This window comes from Ambystoma mexicanum, chromosome 3p (genome assembly GCF_040938575.1).
Source record: "Ambystoma mexicanum isolate Mex_15411 chromosome 3p, UKY_AmexF1_1, whole genome shotgun sequence".
NCBI lineage: Eukaryota > Metazoa > Chordata > Amphibia > Caudata > Ambystomatidae > Ambystoma > Ambystoma mexicanum.
This window is the reverse complement of record NC_090925.1, coordinates 826,423,699-826,444,822: the sequence shown is the minus strand read 5'-3', so window position 1 is coordinate 826,444,822 and position 21,124 is coordinate 826,423,699. Positions and strand designations below refer to the sequence as shown.

General features: G+C 47.4%; 1 protein-coding gene across 2 annotated transcripts in view; it reads left to right on the top strand.

Moving 5' to 3' along the window:
• KAT8 (lysine acetyltransferase 8) overlaps positions 1 to 21,124 on the top strand; it is a 1,009,124-nt gene that overhangs the window by 832,710 nt on the left and 155,290 nt on the right. Inside the window, exon 10 of one of the 2 annotated variants that reach the window (XM_069651899.1) lies at positions 6,171 to 6,325. In XM_069651899.1, the coding sequence (XP_069508000.1) occupies positions 6,171 to 6,325 (155 nt within the window). Of the gene's footprint in view, positions 1 to 6,170; positions 6,344 to 21,124 lie in introns of both variants that reach the window. The other variant, XM_069651897.1, reaches the window with a different exon arrangement.

The window sequence follows — 21,124 nt, the reverse complement described above, 5'->3', positions numbered from 1 at the left end:
CGAGCCGATGCATCAAGCTCTGCTTAAGTTCCTGTCTTGGAAGACCGCTTTCCTCTTGGCCATCACCTCTGCCTGGACAGTTAGTGAGATCCAGGCCCTGTCCAGCAGGCAGCCTCATTTGACTTTCCACAAGATGAGGGTGGTGCAGCCGATCCAACCCTCCTTCATGCCCAAGGTTCTGTTGGAATATCTTCTCAACGAACCCTTGGTGCTGCCTGTGTTTATTCCGACGCCCTCGTCGCCGGCTGAAAGGACTTTGCACTCGCTGGATGTGGCTTGAGCACTGAAGTTTTATGTGGGCAGCACAAAGAGATTCTGGAAGACTTCTCAGATTTTTGTAAACTTTGGTCCTGTGAACCACAGAAAGGCCTTGTTTAAGGCTTCCGTCTCCAGGTGGCTCTATGGCTGCATCACTCATTGTCACCGGTTGGCAAACCGACCACTGCTGGGCTGTCTGAGAGCCCATACTACCAGAGTGAACGCTGCGGCGCCTGCGTTCAAGTCTGGTGTGCCCCTGCTGGACATATGCAGGGCTGCTACGTGGAGGTCAATGCACACCTTCACAACATTCTACTGTGTTGACAGGGATCCCAGAGAGGTGTCCAGAGTCGGCCAGGCAGTGCTATGCAACCTGTTCGCTTGAAGGTGAGTCTGGTGAGGAGGTACGAGTAATTGCTTCTGTTGAGCCTTGACACCTCCCGTGTTTGTATATGTACTGCTATGTATTCTTTTTCATGAGCATGTGAATCCATGCCAGACCCCATGCTGGAGAAGGCACAAGTTACTTTCCTGTAACTTTGTTCCCCAGCATGCGTTTGGCATGGATTCACATGCAAACCCTCCCTTCTGCCCCTCTGTGGCTCTTCCTGGTCATAGTGCCACTTTACGTGCTACCAAATCTCAAGATGAATGCCAGAGGCGGGCTTAGGGAGAGGGTAGTCATTGGCTGGGGGCAGTATGACCCAGAGCTCAGTGATTAGTTTGTAGGAGAAAGACCTTTTATAAACAAAAGTGAAACTGTTTTTTCTTTTACCGAGGATTCCCAGCCTGACAGGACAGGGAATATTCATAAGCATGTGAATCCATTTCAGACCCATGCTGGAGAACAACAGTTAGAGGAAAGTAACTTGTTCCTTCTGCTCCAGGGGATGTCCTCCGAGAGGAGCTCAGTGGGACATGTTGGTAGTGAACTGTTATGTTCCACTCCTGTACGCGTTCCCACCAGTCCACGTCATTCCTCGTGTCATCAGGAGGCTGAGGAAGTTCAGGAAGTCCATGATCCTGATTGCTGCAGATTGGGCCATGAGGATGTGGTACCCGGATCTTCTAGACATGTCCATCTGCCCTCCATTTAGTCTTTCCTAGAGAGTGGATCTACTCGCGCAAAAGGGATGCCATCTTCTGCACCCAGGAATCAGAACTCTGAACCTTCACAACTGGTTTCTGAGAGGTTAACATACAAAGATTGGGACCTCCAGGAAGACGGGATGGAGGTATTGCTTTCGGCCGGAAGGCCAGCAATAAAAGAACTATACTGCTGCCGTTCCATAGATTTTGCAGCTGGTGTAGAGCTAAATATATTGATCCTTTCACCTGCAGTACACCTGCAGTGCTTTCTTTTTTGCTGCACCTAGCCCATAAGGGCCTGCAGTTGGCTACCGTCAAGGGATCCTGGGCAGGGTTATCCCTTTTTAAATGCATACCAGAGCAAGGCTCTTACTTTAAGATGCCGGTTGTCATTTAACTTCTCAAGATGGTATCTGAATTCCATCTGACAGACAATAACTTCACCAGCTTTTTATCCACCTCCTCAGCCTTCTAAGGTTGGAGAGGTTACACAGGCTTGACCCGAAAACGGCTCTTGGCTTTTACGTTTCTAGGATGGCAAATGTCCAGCAAGATGACCAGCTATTTATTGGTTATACCGACAAGAGGCTTGGTCAAGCTGTGACCGAAGAAATTGTATCGCGTTGTATCACCCTATGCATTTCGGAGTGCTACTCCACTGCAGGAAATGATGTTCCTGAAAATCTGTAAGAGTCCGTTCCACCAGGGTGGTGGCAACCACTTCGGCTCTCCAACGAGGTGTTCCAGTGCAGGACAGTTGAAATGCCAGCAATTTGATCCTCACTCAACACTTTCTCAAAGCATTACTGCTTAGACACTGTCGGGATGCTCAGTTCAGAAGAGCCGTTCTGCACAATATCGGTCAATAATCGGAACATTACACAAAAATCCCACTTCTCACATTTCCATCTACAAAACTACTAAGAGTGTCTATCTAAGATCAGGAATCCATGGCAGGACATAATCCATTAGAAGAACACATTATTTACTTCCAGTAATGTTCTTTGTCGTGGATGTTCCCTCTACAGATTCCTCATCTCCTCCAAGCCAAACCCTATGATTGTGGGTGCATTCTTTAATATACCTCTCGCTTTCATTTCCCACACAGGTTATTCCTCAAGTCGGCTGTGCAAAAAGAGGGGAAAAACTAAAAACGGAGGCAATGGGCACTATGCACTGAATCTGTTAGGCAAGATTTATGCAGTACCCTGTGGGAGACTGCATCAGCCTTGTCCTCTTGGCAATAGTTAACCCAACCTTTGGTATAAGCATGTACTACACAATTTGGTAGTGAATGAGCAGCCAGGCGTATCTCAAGAGGGGTCAATGTGAGCTGTAGGGCTATTATACAGAGATTCACAGTGACAAATATCCAAATAAACACTTACACGCAAGGTTTCTTATTAAACAATTATTTATGAATTTAACAGTCCGTTGAATAAGCCTTCTTTAGAAGGGAACAAAAATATGTAACATACTTCAAAACTACACACTCTCATTTTCAATAAATCAGTATATACCCATTTGGGATGGTACACACACTTGCTACACCCTGAGGTGACTTAAATAACTAGGGCACTGTACATTGATATATCACTGGTGCATTTAGAGCAATACTGAGGTTATTGTCAAAAGGAAAAGCTGAGGGAATAACACAATGGTTAACTAATATTATTCAGCAGGTAAATACTTTTTGAACCCTCCAATGCAAAGTAAATTAACCCTTTCCCAGCTACATAAGTAATCTAATGTGTGACTTTGGTTGAGGGATAGTTAAAGCACAAAGTTATAGGTAAGAGATTTTCAGGAAGCCAGGACAGCCAATGTTAGTTGAGCAAAAGTCGAGGTGAGCTGAAGCACTTCTTGGAGGTAGGTAAAAAGTCTTGCACAATGTTTTAGAAATCTTTGTAGAAATGAAATCACTGTAAGGCCACACGCTGGGGGGCGTGTGAGGGGCAAAGCTTCAAGGAGCTCTGCAAAGGTAACCAAGTCAAGTCTCAACTGAGAACTAGCAAGGCTACACAACAAGAGGTAAGCAACCCCTTAGTTTTACAGTACCTTTGGTTTGAAGAAAACTGCTTCCAGCTGGCTTATGTTCCTGTGTAGGTCTCCAGATCCTGTTGTTACTGGGCCTCAGTCGTGGGGACAAGAGGGAGGATGTCTGGGGGCTCCTGCACTACGAATGGAAGGTTGGCGGCAGAAATGGGCAAACTTCAGATCAGCGGCACTGCGAGGTTCTCGCAAACAGCACTACGACGGTTCTCGGATACCTTTTATTGACTTTCCTCGCGTCTGGTGTCCAGCACTGTGTTCAGTTGGCTTGGGCTTGGTCAGTCCTGCTTCATGGGAGTCTCGAGGATCTTCCTGGAGCTCGGGTCCAACTTAAAATATGCACTCGATCTGGTGTTCCTCTCCCTGGCAATCGGTTCCTGCAGCAGCAATGGAAGTACAGCCAGCTCCGAGAGTATGTCCAGACGAGTTTGCTTTGGGGTTGATTTGGTCCCAGCAACCCAAGAGGAGAAGTCGTCCGTTGCAGGGCTTCTCTAGTCGAGGCAAATTCAGAGTTCAGCAATGCGGTAGGGCTTCACAGGGCAAACATACCTTGGAGTTGCAGCAGGCGTCTCTTCCAAGTTGTTCTTAGACTTCCTTCGTCTAGTGGTCAACTCTGCCTTCCAAGCAAAAGCCTTGCCTTTTATGCAGGGTTCTCCAATTCATTCGCAACCTAGCGGTCACTCACACAGCAGGGTGGCTGGTCCCCCAAGGACAGCCAGCCGGCCAATAACCTTTGGGTGCATTCCTGTAACCAAGGGGATTAAGCACACAGAGTTTCCGGTACCTCCCTCACTTCCTGCCCTGCCTGGAGCTAGAGGCGGGCTTCAGCAGTGAAACCTGCCAAAGACAAAACGATCAAAGGGACTAAACCTGGTTTGGCGTGCAGTGTCTCTAGAAGGACCTTTCCAACAAGAAATGGTGAAAAACAAAGGCCGGGCCATTTTGACAAAATGGGCATCCATGGGTGTCTTGCTGCAATTGCAGCCTGCGGTAAAAACACAATGGTAGGAAAAAGTAAACCAACCACTGCCACCAGTCATTAATTGTAGAAAGGGTAACTTAAACATGTTACATGAGAAACTAGACAAAGGGGATACTAAGTAACCCCTCCAGCACCCTATTGTAAGATAATGTGTGCTGTCTCTATAAAGTTACAATGTAAGTAAAGTCAATTTCACTTCACTGCTCTTTGAAACAGTAGTTTAACCAAGAGAAGGTATTTAAACCTTTAGGGAAATCTGGAAGACTTCACGCTGTCACTGCACTGAAGGTGCTGTGTGACAGAATGTAAAATGATGTCTATGCAGTTTGTCAGACTCCAAAGTCAAAAGAAACAATGTTCAAATCAATGAAAAAAATTATATGGGAGAGTGGGAAAAAGGTCTCGCTCTCTCCAGGTTAGAAATGAAAAGTCCTAAAGTCCAGAAAAAGTGCTGGGGGTCTCTAAGGTATTAGGGAATTTGCACATTTCTGAGAATTCTCCCTAACAGAATCGTACCATCGACGGACATAGACTCAATGCCGCACAGCGCCCTCTGCTGTCTCAAAATGTTTCAGTGAATGCAAAGACAAATATGTATATATCTAAGGTGAGGAACCCATGGGAGGAACTTCCAGTAGAAAGATCATTACTGGGGTTAAGTAATTAGTTATTTCATCCTTAGACCTAACATCCTATGATTAAGTACATTGGGCCTCATTACGAGGTGGGCGTAAAGGGATTACTGGCACCGGTGCCGGTAATCCCTTACCGCCCTACTACGAGTTCCCTTTGCGGGTCCTTCCTTAACACCTGTTTTTTTCAGGCGTTAAGGACGGGACCCGCAAAGGGACTCTAGAGCTAATAACGGTACCGCAATTTGCGGTACCGTTATTAGAGCCCTCCCCGTTCCCATTGATCCCTGTGGGGGCTTAAATGGGAATGGGGAATGGCCCTGGTGAATGGGGAATTACCGGTCCCGCCAACCTTGGAATGGACCGGTAATTGCTCCATTCACCAGGGCGGAGTCGGAACGAGTTTGGTGGCAGCCATGGTGCTAATAGCACCATGGCTATCTCCAACCTCGTAATGAGGCCCATTGTGTCCTTCCCAATGAGATGACTGGGGAAGGTAAACCAACAGTAATGGAGTCTGGGAAGGGTAACATGCTCAAGTATTTTCATGCATGCATGCCTGTTGGCTTCACTTTTACGCCATTCTCAGTAAATTGTCTGCCGGTCCTGGAATGGATGATGCAAATTTCTCAGGAGCAATGGAGATAACGGACAAGTGCTATGGGCTAAGTAGTAGTCGCTACAGAGAAAAAAGACTGGGCTGCAGGGATCTTGTCTGAGCTTATTTTACACATATAAGTCAGGGTCCCTTTAAGAAATATCTTCTTGCTGGAAGTAGTGTTTCAGTATTTTGTCCTGAAACCAAGCCAGTCCAAATTCCAGGAATATATGGCAACTGTTGGTAAGTATTACAGAAGTGACTGATTTGTAACTTGTGGCTTTTCATCATGAAGACCAGTGCTTTATTGACTTGCAACAGACTCTGTTGAAGCCGGACCACTAAATTAGGTTGGAAGGCTTTGCATTGAAAATACTGTTTGTATTATTACAACTGTTATAGAGTTGCATACTCTGAATTAACCTTGGTCTTTTAGCTCCCTTCTGATGCTGGAATGTGATTTACTACACTGTGAATGTATGCAAGCTAACAATGCCAGATAAAGAAGGTTGCAAGCCAGTAGCATCATTTTCTCATGAACTCCATATGCTCTTTTCAGTCAGATGACCAGCATCACGCAAAATGACATCATTGGGACGCTGCAGTCTCTGAACATGGTGAAGTACTGGAAGGGGCAGCATGTCATCTGTGTCACCCCTAAGCTGGTGGAGGAGCACCTGAAGAGTGCCCAGTACAAGAAGCCTCCCATCACAGGTACCTACGCTAACCTGGGTCAGTATGAGAACGTCAGTCACAGGTACCCATGCACGCAGTGGGTGGGAGAGTCCCTAATGGGTATGCTCAAACGGGTGGGGCAGGGGTAGGGGGGGCTTGAGACCACACATTGTGCACATTTATGCTTTTGGTCCTGCCAATAAGTTGCCAAATGGTATTTCTATACATTTTCTGTTTATTTTGAAAAATCGCATAAATGCAGAGGCTAGTTGGGGGATATGAATGTCTTCCCTTATATTTATGAAACTGTGTTTATTGGATTTTTCATGTTGCACAACACAAAATACAACACAACATTCTCCCCAATCCTTGCATCCCTGCCAGGAACTGGGTGGAGTATTAGGAACAATTCTGTGTGGCACCTCAGGCGTATAATGCCACTGCACCATAATTCTGTAACAAGCCTCTCGTAGTTGAATCAAGAGAGTTAACGTGGGTACGTTGAGCCAGACACATTTCCAGTGCTCTCCCGGGATCACACTTCCCAATGTTGCTTCCCATTTAGTCATAGAGGACCACTGTTGATGTGTGGGTTCTTCTAGAGGTTAGATTGTGGATAGTAATAGATTTCTCAAAGGGTCCTAAGCAACGGATTAGCCAGACAATGTCGCATTTGAAAGCACCTTTGTCACCTTCTTCTAATTCGATATTTTGTTTGTTTTGTTCGAATGTCATAATTTCTGATCCTAGGAAATCTCACAGTTTTAAACACCCCACCCTCTTCCACTGTTGGAACGCACCCAACTCCATTCCTGGGAAAACTGTGGGTTCCAAAGTAAGGGGGTAAAGGAAAATGGATTAGTGGTCAGTGCTCCTCGTGCCACCAAAGAATCCCAAACGTCTGCAACCGTTGATAAAATACGACGTATGCGCACATTAGATGGTCTTTCACATTAGATGTGCCTTTGTTTTCAGACACAGCATCAGCCTGACCCAGCCAGTACTGCTCCACTCGAGATCGCTTTTGGTACCTTCAGATTTCTTTCACTGCCCCCAGATCACTACCCTTGGCCTGATTGTCTCCCTGCAGCAAGCAACAGGTCCCACAGCAGTAATGGCATAAACACCAGTGGACAGCTCTTTTCCTTTACCTACAGACAGATAGGGATGTCTTCTCTTCCTCCATGGTTGCAGTGTCTGTTCGTAGGAGCTTTCCTCTGGGCTGCCTAGATGAGTCCTCCTGTGTCCATGTATGCATATGGATGTAATGAGTTTGCATCTGTGCATTCGTGACTTTTATTACAAAAAAGGAGTGGGCTCAATGAGAGGCTATAACAACCGTGCCCTCGGCAAGTGCCCATCATGTACTTGGCCGATTATGCAATTTAGGCAACAGCGTCATTTAGCTACTTCTAGCTACTTTTATGACAGCCAATAGCTACTTTCCCTACTGATGAGTTGGCAACACTGGCTGCTGGTGAAATCATTGTCTCAGCCCCTAATCACAGGCATGTCACCGGGTCCAGCCTGCTTGTGCACCAGTTTAAATAGGAGTGTTCAAACACCATAGAAGCTCTCTGTGGACCTACGATGTCCCCACTAGGTCGGGTCCGCTGCTATTCCCACAGCGCTTACCAGTCTTCCCCCAGGCTGCAAGTACACATAGGCAAGCAGGGGCATCCTGTGATCCCATCGCGATCTCCTGCATTCATCATCTCCACCCCCATTCATCCGACAGAGCTCGGTGTCACTGCTGTTTATCTTCACTTTCCTCCACTCCCCGCAGTACCTTTGCAGTCGCCTCGTTCTGCGAGCCTGCATCCTCCCCGCTGCTGTAGCAGTGCAGCCACGTCACAGGATACTCTCAGAGCAAAAATCAGCCGCTCCTATGGCCTCTGCCTGTGATCCTGCCTCAGTCTGCCACTGAACACGAAAAATGCCCACGGCGGGATTGATGCCGCCGCTTCACCCAACCTCTCACTGCTCAGCAGATAACATTAGATGTTCGCTGCCATTTATATGTCATACAGGATTCAGGAGATGGAGAATATCGCGGTTTGTTTGGACGCCCTGGAGGGAGAGGGCAGGTGTTACGTCTGCTCTCATGCGGCCGCCATCTTGGAATCCCCAGGTCTTCCCTTTTAAGGATGAAATCTAGTGAACACCATTAATGCCTTCCACCAAAGACAGCCATTTGAGGTCCTTATTTAGCTCTTGATGAGGATCCCAGAATACCTTGTTTGAGAGGTTTTTCTGTTTTCTCATTGGAGAAGTCAGATCATAATCCATTTTTTACAAAGTCTGCTGTAAAACTATTTTTCATTTAACCCAGAAACAAAAGGAATTACACACAGTTTGCTTTTCCTTTACATTTTTGTCTTGTCTCATAAATAAGACAAATGTAGTCAATCTCCTGCTTCCACAGTGAAGATCCTGCCTGAAAGAGTGGAAGCCATCTACAGCACTCTGAATGTCTTGGTTAGTTTTCAGTATTTTATTTCTTGACCACATCCATTGCTAAATGACCCTCTGCACCCTCTGATGGTACTACCTACAAAATTAATCTCCCTGGGCGTGGAAGCCTTCTTGGTCACCGTCATTGGCTCTAAAAGGGACATCTGACAGACTTCCATCCTTTCTCAATCTCCTATGGGTGTCCATCCCTGGCATTTGCAGCAAAGGGCCAAAAGTAGCAATGGGCAGGTCCCTGTTGGTGTTACAATGGGCCTTGGCCCAGAGTTTATGGAGCTCAACCTTTACCTGATCTGTGCTTCCATGCATAGTGATCCTTCCACCCATTGACTATTGTTAAGGTAGATTTTGGGAGGCCAACCTATTGTGGAGAACAGGGAAGACACTGAAGTCTAGCCAAACACAATGGAGGTAAGGGAACAGCGGCAAGGCTGTCTCAGTAGGTCTGCGAGAGTCGTCTAGGGCAAAAATGCAGAACAAAAACAATAATTCCAGTTGGACCAGTAAGTACAAAATATATACAATGATTTTATTAGGCATTTTAAGCAAATGAAATCTCTAGGCAAATACTGTCACACACTTACTATAAAACAGATTTCTGATGTTTGCGAATCTGCGGAGATCACATGCTGTGCTTACAGGGTGACATCTAGTGGTAATCGCAGAGTATTGCATCTTTTTTTCGAAGATATAAAAGGGATGCTGTTCCCTCTGCTATGGAGAGGATGCCTTTTAAATTGTGCCTCTCTTGCAACAGCAAATCTCCCTGGACAGACACCACTTGCCATTGCAATCCGTGTATCCCTCGTGATCACGATAAGCGTAATTGTAACTGGCGTACGAAACGGTGGCCGGCGTACGCTATGCCGAGAGTTAGTGTCCCACCGCTGCCTCAGACGAGGAGTCTGTCGGCTCGCTGCGTCTCCTCTTTGGAGGCAGTCGACCTTACTGTGGTGCACTTGTGCTCCCTCGTGACCGTCCCCGAAAAGCATGTCACCCGCAGTACCATGAGGAAGCCACATCCAGTAGGCAAAGCACCACCCACTCCAAAGCACACAACTCTTTGCCTTCCCTAGTCGGAGCCATCGAGGAAGGCTTCTGCACCCGCAGGCCCATCAAAGTCCTTGGCGGGGCCTTCCGAACCTCTCAATGCAACCCCCTCACTGCACGCGCCCTTGCGTCCTTCGCATGTCGGTAAATCCTCCTCTGTATCGGCCGCGCCCACTAAATCTATGGCCTCTGACGCAATAGCTTCGAGAGCTGCGGTGTCGCAGAAAAGACCGGTCAAACACTGGCAAAGCTTTGCAGAGGCTTTGCAATGCTGTTTCACATGTTTTGGGCCCCAAGAAAGCCGCCTCATCTGAGGACTATTCCTCAGCCTCTACTCCTCTTTCGAAAGTCCTGAACCAGGACCCAATACCTTCTGCATACCCCCCATCCCCCACCACCTCCGCTCTTGATCCTTTACACTCATTTGAATGGACCTGGGACAAGTTTGAGACTTGTATGAATATGATGGCCGATTTAATTAATTTCTCGGTCCAATTCGATGATATTTTGAAAAGAAATAAGGATGTTGACGCATGTCCTGTCTCTCCTAATTCAGAGGCTTCACTCCCCAGGTGCTCAATTCTCATCCCTGGTTGAATCCCATAAGGACCCCCAGGTGGATGTTTGGAGATGACCCAGGTGACCCTAGCAAAGACATTTTTTATGTCCAAGACAACCAAGATCCTACCTATCAGGACCCAGATTGGAACCCTGTAGATGACCAGGGCACGTGGCCTACCACTCCCCCTCATGACTCTAACACATTAAACATATTCCTAGATGCTGCTCCTACTCCTCCGACCACAGACTTGCCTATTGGCGACCAGATGATGTTCAACAACCTCCAAAAGAGTGCTGCTGACCACTTTCAAATTGCCCCACAAGAAGCCGTTTCCGATTCGGACTTTGTGGAAAATATCCTTAAGGAAAAGATCCCAGTCAGCCAAGCCATCTCTTTATTGAACTCAATCAATAAGCCTCTGGCCCACTCATTGCTCACACCATCGCTCACATGTGCGGTTAATCCCTGTGTGGACAAAATGTTCTGCCCGGCTCCTTCTGACCCACTCTACATCAGGGGCCATGCCATCCCCAGACTCCCTGGTCGTCACTACTACACAGGTAGTCTGGGGTACCACTGCCCTTGTCGGAATTTCCCTCCCGACAAGGACTGCAAGGAATTGTATGCCCTTGGCAAGTGTATCACCACCTCTGCCGCCTTCTCCATCAGAATAGCCAACAGCACCATGCTTCTAGCAAGCAATAGTGATGTTCAGTGGGTCTCATCATAGAGGTCGCAGAACCTGCTCGCTCCCGCCTTCTGGCCTTGGTTGCGCAAGGATGGCAAGTCAACCAGGATATTCTTAAAAAACCTTGGCTAAGCCCTTCGTCCACCGGTGCAATTTCAGCAGATAGCTGCCCTTTAATCCTTCTCCCACTCTTCCCAGGGACAATATGGTTAGAGGGGCTCCAACTGGACCTCCGGACAGGGCTCCCCCACTGGTTTCCAATCCCCTCAATAAAGAGGGTTTAGTCTGGGAAAAGGCAGTGGCAAAAACTCTACTTCCAGACCTCTGCCACCAAGTGACTAGGCGGTACAGTTCCCCTCCCACGCTTCCCTTATCGGGGTAGGTCTAACATCTTTTACCCACACGTGGGAGGGGATCACATCAGATCATTGGGTACTCAAGACTGTCGCCTACGGATACTGCTTCGTATTCCTCCATCCACCCCGCTGCCATCCACCTGGAAGCAGACTGTTATCAGACCATCTGCGCATCTTGTTGGACGAGATCCAGGTCCTGCTGAAAAAGGACGCCATCAAAGTCGTCCCTCATCTCCAGGTAAACAAGGGTATTTATTCAATATACTTCTTTGTATCCAAAAAGGATCCAACCATATATCCTGTTTTAGATCTACGTCTTGCAAACAAGTATGTCAAACCTCAGTAATTCAGGATGACAACTCTTCAGGAAGTGATCTCATTGCTGCGGCAGGTGGCCACATTGGACATGAAAGATGCATATTTTCATATTTCAATGTTGCCAACACACAAAGTATCTCTGGTTCAAGATAGAGGAGACACACAATCAGTCCAAGCTTCTCCCTTTCGGCATTGCCTCTGCCCCTACAGTGTTTACAAAGGTACTAGCGATAGCGGTGGCACACCTACACAGGCATGCCATCTCTGTCTACCCTTACCTCAACGACTGGCTTATAACCGCAGACTTGTATGGAACATGCCTTGGTGTTAAGGAGCATTCTCAGAAATGTGCGAATTTCCTTCTACCTTAGAGACCTCCATCTCTTTTGCCGGACTTTAGGACTTTTAATTTCTAACCTGGAGCGAGTGACCTTTTCCCACTCTCTCATTATTATTATTATTATGTATTTGTCTGTGATTTGGGCTCAGTTTCTTTTGACTTTGGAGTCTGACTAACTCCATAGGCATCATCTGTACATTGACACACACTGCACCTTCAGTGCAATAGCACAGTGAAGTCTCTTTGATTTCCCAAAGCTTTAAATACCTTCTCTTGGTGAAACTGTTTCCAAGAGCAGTGAAGTGAAATTGACTTTACTTACATTTTATACATTTCTAGACCCAGCACACTATCATACAATAGAGTTCTAGAGGGGTTACTTAGTATCCCATCTGTCTAGTTTCTCATATAACATTTTCATGTTACCCTTTCTACAATTAATGGCTGGTGGCAGTGGTTTACTTTTTACTACCATTGTGTGTTTTTACCGCGGGCTGCGTTCACAGCTGCAGTAATGCACCCATGGGTGCCCATTTGGTCAAAATGGCCCCAGTCGTCGTCTTTCGACCATTTCTTGTTTGAAAGGTCCTTCTTGAGATTTACTCTGCGCGCCAAACCAGGTTTGGTCCCTTTGTTCGTTTTGCCTTTGGCGGGATTCACGAGTGAAGCCCGCTTCAGGCTCCAGCATTTCTGGCAGGGGCAGGAAGTGAGGGAGGTGCCCGAAACTCCCTGTGCTTAATCCACTTGGTTACAGGAATGCACCCAAAGGTGATTGGGTGGCTGGCTGTCCTTGGAGGACAGTCACCCTGCTGTGTAATTGACAGCTGGGCTGGAATGAATGGGAGAAACCTGCACAAAAGGCGAAGCTTTTGGCTTGGAAGGCAGAGTCGACCACTGGATGAAGGAATCCGAAGAAGAACTTGGAAGAGACGCCTGCTGCAACTCCTGGACCGTTGGTTTGCCAGGTGAAGCCCTGCTGCTGTGCTGAAGCTCCGAATTCTCCCCTTGGGTTGGTAGGACCAATCAACTCCAAAGTGAACTCGTCTGGACATCCTCTCAGAGCTGGCTGTACTTCTGCTGCTGCTGCAGGAACCGAAGTGCCAGGGAGACTAACACCAGATTGAGTGCATCGCTTTTAAGTCAGACCGAGCGCCAGGAAGATTCTCCGGACTTCCCTGAAGCAGGTCTGACCAAGCCTGAGCCACCTCAACAGAGTGCAGGACCCCAGATGCAAGGAAAGTCTGAAGTGGTATCCGAGAACCGCAGTGTTGCTATTTGCTATAGACGCAAGGAGCTGAAACCGCGAAGTGCCGCTGAATTGAAGTTTGCCCATTGCTGCCGCCGACCTTCCCATTGCAGTGCAGGAGTCCCCAGACGACGTCCCACTTGTCCCCACGACTGAGGCCCAGGAACAATAGGATCGGCAGAGCTGTACAGGAACAGAAGCCAGCTGGAACCATTTCTTCTAACCAAAGGTACTGTAAACCTAAGAGGACTTACCTCTTGTTGTGGTGCTCTCAGTTGAGACTTGTCTTGGTTACCATTGCAGAGTTGTTTGCAGCTTTGCCCCTCACAAGTTTCCCAGCTTGTGGCCCATCAAGTGAATCTTAATTCTACAAACTTTTCTAAAAACATTGTGTACGACTTTTACTTGCCTGCAAAGAAGATCTTCAGCTCCCCTAGACTTTGTTCACCTAACATTGACTGTCCTGGCTTCCTGGGAGACTCTTCTTCCTCTGACTATGTGCTTTTGCCTTTCCACCAGGAAAGGATTTATTTACTTGGCATTGAAAGGTTTAAAAAGTACTTACCAGTTTATGAATTATTTGTTAACCTTTGTTTTACTCCTCTGTCTAACCCTTTGCACCCAAACTCACTATTGCTCTGAACGTACCAGTGATAAATCAATGTCCAGTGTCCTAGCTATTTGTCACCTGAGGGTGTAGGAAGTATGTGTGCCATCCCCAATGGGTATCATCTGATTTAGAGACACTAAGTGTGTTTTGAAGTGTATTATAATTGTTACATGTTTTGCTCCCTTATGAAGAAGGTTTATATAACTGGCTGTTAAATTAATAATTGTTTACTCAAGAAGCCGTGAGTGTGTTTATTTGAATAACTGTCACTTTGAAACTCTGTGTTACAGCCCTACTGCTCACATTGACCCCTCTTGAGATGAGCCTGGCTGCTTAGCCACACTAACAACCTGTGTAGTACAAACGTATACCAAAGGTTGTGTTCCTATTGCCAGGAATCCAAGGTTGCTGTAGTCTTCCAAAGGATACTGCACACAATCTTGCCTAACACTCTGAAATACCCAGAAGACAGTAGACCGCCTATTCAATTTAGGATTCTCTATCAACAAGAAGTCAAGTGTGGTCCCCAGCCAAGTCAAACAGTTTCTGGGGGTCCTGATTCGTACAGAAGACCGACTTGTCTTTTCCTCCGAGAGGGTTCAAAACCTGCTGTTCCAGATACCTCATTATGTAGCCAATCACTGGGTAACAGTTTGCAGGGCCATGCGACTGCTTGGGTTAATGGCTGCAGTAGTGGTTCTCGAGCCAATGGTGTCAAGCCAACGGCCATTGGGAAGACGTAGGGGTTGTCGCGACAGTCCTCGTTCAGTCTCTGTATTGGTGGTCAAGGGGAAACCTTCTGCAGGGGAAAATCTTCAACACCCCCACAGTAGAGTCCACTCTCAACTTGGGTGCATCCGTCAGGGTGGGGGGGGGGGCCCACCTCCTTAAACCGACAGTGCACAGGGTATGGTCCCCATCAGTAGCATCCATTCACATCAATCTGTTGGAACTGCTTGCAGTATTCAAAGCATTGTATGCCTTCCAGACTCACCTTCAGGGGAAAACAGTTCTCGTCCTTAAAGACAGCACCACGTCCATGTACTATCTGAACAAACCGGGGGGGCACTCATTCTCTGGAGCTATCTAAGCTATCCCAGAACATCTGTAAATGGGCACTCAAGCACAACATGTTACTTCTATTGCAACATGTTCCAGGGGAACACAATCTTCTGGCAGACTTTCTCAGCCGAGACTTTGACCTACCCGTAGAGCATGAGTGGTGCTTGCAAGAGCACATTCTACTCAACGTCTTTGCAGAGTGGAGTTTTCCCGATATGAACCTGTTCACGACTCTGGAGAAGGCCGGATGCCCAGATTACGCCTCAAGGTACCCTCAAACGCTGCTAAGGGAATGGTCTCTGGATAACATGGTCTGGGAGATTTTCCTACGCTTTTCCCCCTGATACACAAGATACACCAGGAACCAGTCACAATGATCCTGGTGGCACCCCTGTGGGGACCAGCAGCCGTGGTTCTCCCATCTCATGAGGATGTCAGTCTCCCCCGCCCCCCCACCCGCCCCCTCTCCACCCCACAGGAAACTGCCATGCCCGTACAAACATGCTATCACAAGACCAAGGGGAAACGCTGCATCCGGCCCTCAAACACTCCACTTAGCAGTTTGACTCCTGAAGTCATAGTTTGGGCACCTCCAATGCTCCAACTCCATCAGAGATGTATGGACATACCCGGGGAAGCACTAAAACCCAACACCAAGCATTGCTATTCCACTAAGTGGAAATGCTTTATCTGGTGCAAAGGTAAAAACGGCAATTCCATTGACTGCTCCACCAAAGATATTGTCCTGTACCTAACACACCTATCACACTCAGGAGTTGTTTTCAATTACCTATAGGTCCACCTGGCTGCTCTCTCGCTCTGTATAACCGATCCCAGAGCAAGGTTTGATGGTGGAAGATTCCTGTTATTAAGGCTTTTATGGAATGGGTTAAAAGACTTCACCCCCCTTTTACGAACCCAACTCCCGGATGGGACTTGAATGTTGTCCTCACAAGATTAATGGGACCTCCTTTCTAGCCAATGCACAAGGCGTGCCTTAAGGCCTTCCCCCACAAGACTGCCTTCCTAGTGGCCATCACCGCAATAAGGAGGGCGAGTGAAATGGAGGCCCTCTCAGTTCAGTACTCATTTGTAACAATTCAGAAAGACTAGGTGGTTTTGCGTACTCGCCCACATTTTGCGCCTAAATTCATCTCGCAGTTGAATGTGAATCAATCAATCGAAACTTCACCCTTTCTTTTAAAACCCCACTAACTTGGCAGAAAGAAGCCTCAATACACTATATGCGAGGAGATCTGTAATATACTACCTTGAAAAGACTAAGCCACTAAGAAAGACAAACCAATTTTGTGTCTGTGGCAGCTGGTAGAGAAGTGGACCCTGTCACTAAATCAGCTATTTCCAAATGGATTGTAAATTGCATCACACCGTGTTACACTCTTGCCAAAAGAGTTCTACCCTTTACGTCTAAAGCTCACTCTACTTCATGCCCAGGGCCTACCATAGCATTCATTGCAAATGTTCCTCTAGGTTACATTACCAAACCAGCAACCTGGAGTTCTGTTCATACTTTCACCCAACACTACTACCTGGACACACACTCGAAGTATGATTCGAAGGTGGGACAAGTGGTACTAAGACATCGCTTTGCTACTGTTCCGTCACATATCCCACCACGATCCGCTGCTTGCTAGTCTATGCACAGCATGTGATCTAAGCAGATTGACTATTAAAACGGATTTCTAAACTCTGACTTTCTGGGCAGATGTTCAGAAGGCCAGCCTGGTTTCTTGGAACAGGGTAACCTCTGGACAAGCCTGACCAATCAAGGTAGCTATGGTCTGCAGTCAAGACTAAGTCTAAGGAGGGGTGAGGGTGACTGAAGGACTTCAATGAGCACACAGAGCAAGGACACTTACAAATTACTCCCAGACAGGTGTATATATCAAAAATATAAACACATTTATTACAAGACCTTTGTAACTGAACACACAGTAAAAAAATCACAGCAACACTATCCAAACCAACACAACACAATCAATACAATATATATACAAGACCATTGGGGTCTAAAGGGTTAAAGTCACGAAATATGTTAACCTAGTGGGGAAGGAAAATAGGCAGTGCAGATAGTCTTTAGTCCCCTTCAACATCAAGCACACACCTAACTAAGAGGCAGTCCAAACCATAAGAAAAGAGGAGCCTTATGCTCAATAGCACATGCAGTGCAGGCACAAGGGGTTGTTCCCATGGGCAAAACGGGGTCTCTTCAGGGGTCTCTAGCAGCTCAGGAACGTGGGTGAGGCGATGAAGAATAGATTCCTACTATTCGAGGAGGGCCTCCACTTGAAGGCAGAGGTTATTCCAAGGTTCGGCGAATAGTTTGCTAGTTCACACTAGCACTGGAAAGGAGAGGGACCCTCCCAGGGGCCACATGTGCGTAATAATGGATGGAGGCGCTAGGGTCCACCAGTTAGGGTTAGGGTTACTCACCGGCCCCAGGTGCACTCCGGACCAAACTTCGCCAGTCGAGTCCACTTTGGTTGCAGGTTCAACTGCAGCAATATGACTGCTCTGGGGCTTTCAGTTCTGAAGATACAGTGATGATTCCCAAACGGGACAGTGGCGATTTCTCCGCTCCTGATCGATGGATCAGGCCAGTTTTACTGCAGCAGGCTTCAGGGGCAAGAGGGTCACGAAAACAGCGCACCTGCAAAGATCATTGCTGCTGCTGGGCAACACGGTAACCGCGTTTATTCCGCTCCTGGCGCACTCATCTCACTTAAGACCTGGGAATGCAAAGTGTTCGAGGGTGCCGGGGACACAGAGCTAGCGGTATACCAAGTTTCGAGGGCCTCCTCGAAACGACGGCGGAGTCAGAGCAAAGGTCCTGCGTAGGTTGGTTGGTCCAGGGACACTTCCGAGAAGGCATACTTGCAGGGTTTGATGAAGGTATCGAGAATAGTTGGTCCCACTATTCTAATGGGTTGAAGCGTCTTCGCAGACCTTCTAGGATGACCAGATGCCGAGGAGTCCCACGGGACGACAGCGGGCTCAGGGTGCCAAACCTTCCAGTGGTTCCTTGACTCATATTCTTAGTTTCAGGATACTTGGATCCTATCCTGCGTTCAGAGAGAACTCCCGAGATCGACATGGTATGGGTGTTTTCAGCCTCCTCTTATCCAAAGTACCATTTGTGCCAAAACGGAGAGGACCCAACAGGAGATCTGCTCACACACTCCATAAGTGGACCAATCATGGACCACGGTGGCCCCAGGCATTTCCAGCACTCCAGACTCTCTGGCACCCAGGATGTGTATTGGGACAGACACCCCAGCCCACATCCTGGAGGCACACACACACAAGGCATGCAGAAAGCAGTGAAAGCTTGGCGTTTCGCAGGAAACTGCATGACCAAATAAGGACTGACCCGGGTCGGCTCGACCTGGGGAAGGCAAAGGGGCAAGATGGCCAAAGGACAGGACAAGGAACCTCATGGCATGGCCATTTTGGAGCCGGGCCGCCTATTCGTGCCAAACTCGGTTAACGTGATTTTAAATGGCAGGAAATGGTTAAAATTATATGAAAACATAAACTGCCACCAGCCCTGTCCATGACACATCTGCACATCTCCCAAAAAGTCCCATGAGAGTATCTAGTGTCTATGGAAATGACTGAGACCCAAGTGCAGTGTACTGTAAGGTACATTGTGCACTTGTTACATGTTGCAGAAAAGTTGCAACATTGGAAAAGGACTAAGGGAAACAGTCTGCCAGCACTGACTGTCTTAAGAGAATGTCAGTTTCCCATAAAAAGTGAGCGAAAGCCCAGAGTGCAGCAGAAGGCTGTGTCCCCTGGCAAAGTCAGATGGTGTTTTAAACAGTAGCATAAAGTTTGGGGGTGTACAACTGTATGGAAATTGACATACAAAATGAAATCTTTCCTAACATTCACAAACATCAGAAGACATGCATTACTCACCGTAATCGTATTTCTGATGGTTGTATCTGCATAGATTCACATACGCCCACTCTTCCTCTCCTCTTGGAGTAAACGGAACATAGGCATCTTATACCTACTTTCTTCTGTACTCGCCAACGCCTCTGTAAGGCTCCCTCACGGCAGAACAAAAACAACTGGTGGGACCTCAACGCGTGAAGGATTTTGGGTACACCGCACGTCACGTTAGGGATAGTGACACAGTCACACCCATATCGACGTACCTTTTCGATCTTCAAAAAAAGATGCAATGCTCCGCGATAACAACTAGATGTTGGACTATATGGACAGCATGTCAATCTAAGCAGATACAACCATCAGAAATACGATTACGCCGAGTAATGTCTATCATATACATTCACCCTTAGGAAAGGAAAGAATAGCAATTAATTCAATGACCTGTAAGTAGTTGGCTGCATAAAGGCCAGTAGAATAACCACAAAACAGTTGCCCAAGTCAAGCCCTAAGATAGTTTGGGGCCCTTGCCATACAGTCCTCATTTCCAAAGTTAGACATTTCCAGAAAGTTTACTGTGAATGGACGATGCCAATGGTTATGATACAAAGTTCAAAAAGGTAAGTAAAGCTCAGGTAGGTACACTCAACCAATGTAACCCTATGGAAAACCGGAATGGGGAAACTCCAGAGACCACTGCTGAGGTTCTGAATTCTGTTGGGGACACAATCTTCTGTGCTTGGTCCAGTGGAGGGCAGACCAGGGGGTCACGGGTGCAGAGGTCCCTTTTAGGCACTGGATTTAGTTTTGGTCGATCAGTGCTTAGATCTCTGTTCTTGACACCTTCCATCTGAACACCCAGCCAATGAAAAGATGAAGATTTCTGCGGGGCAGAGGACCTCCCGACAGCAAAGAAGACTGATATGATATGGCATTTACAACACGCCTATACGCAAGTGTTTCAAGGCTATATTGTAATTGGAGTCACAACAGTCCAGTGGCTACAAGCGATCCTCGATGGACGAACAAAGGAGCAGGTCCTACACAGCTTCTATTGATGCAAGAAGGCTGAAATGTAGGAGCAGTTGTCTTTTAGTACAAGTTGAAGATCCCACAAGTTCCACCGTTGCACTCTGAACGGTGACAGCTGCAGGTAGCTGAAGGAAAGGCAGTTGGTCAGTCTACAGGTTGGTCCAGGGACACCTAAGAAGGCTCAGAATGCACAGATTCTCAAGCAGGGGGTCGAGACTGATTTATCCCACCGGTCCAAAGGTTGAAGCTCCAGCTGGACTTATGCTGGTCAGCTGCAAGGTCATCCTCAGGTTCGACATCTTCAATTCTTTTGTAGGGGTTTTGGCTCCAACAATATGTCGAATTGCTGCAGGAGTCCTCCTTTAATCCAAGTTTTGGACTGGAAGCTCACCCAGGTCCATCAATGGTAAGGATCTCCACCATTCAAATTGACTGTGGCTACCCAATCATGGATTATCTGCCCAGCAACAGGTATTCATGCACCTGGATTGGTACTGGGACCAGGCAGTCCGAGCCCCCCATGCAGGCTCACACACAAACCGCCTCTTTGTTCCAGAAAGCAGCAGCTTTCACTGTAAACAGGATTCTCATTTATAGCTATATCTGGACCCGAGAAGGCCGAAGCACAATGACCAAAGGACAGGCCAACCCTTGAGGCTTAGGGTGTAGCCACTGTGACGAATTGTGGGATTTGTTCACTTTTCCCCATAGAAGAGACTCTTCCTTTGAGATTAGGAAGGTGAGCCTGCTGCGCAATATTCCCCCAGGGGGTGGCAGAAAGTGGGATATCATATGGAGAGAGACTCCCCTCTTGGTGAGAACGAGTCCCATTCAGAGCTTTTTCTTCTCATACAAGAGACAAAGAAAGAAATGTCTAGCATCAGAATCCTCTCATATTTGTTACTGCAGTGCTTGTCCTGAAGAAAGTCTGTGGTACTGAGACGAGTAAACATAAAGGAGTAGGAAAGAATGAACAGTTGCCTAACACTGAGGCGAGGAAGCTGTGAGAACCCTGAAGGTGTCTCACCCACTAGTCCTTGGCGATCTGTCATCCGGTGGCCAGAACACGGCCATCGCTATTAGATCCAGTTCCTGGGAGTGGACCAGTGCAGGAGGATCACCTGGAAAGGTGGGGTAGGGGGGGTCTTCGAGGAGTGGAAGTGGGACTCTGAAGGGTGAGACGCGGT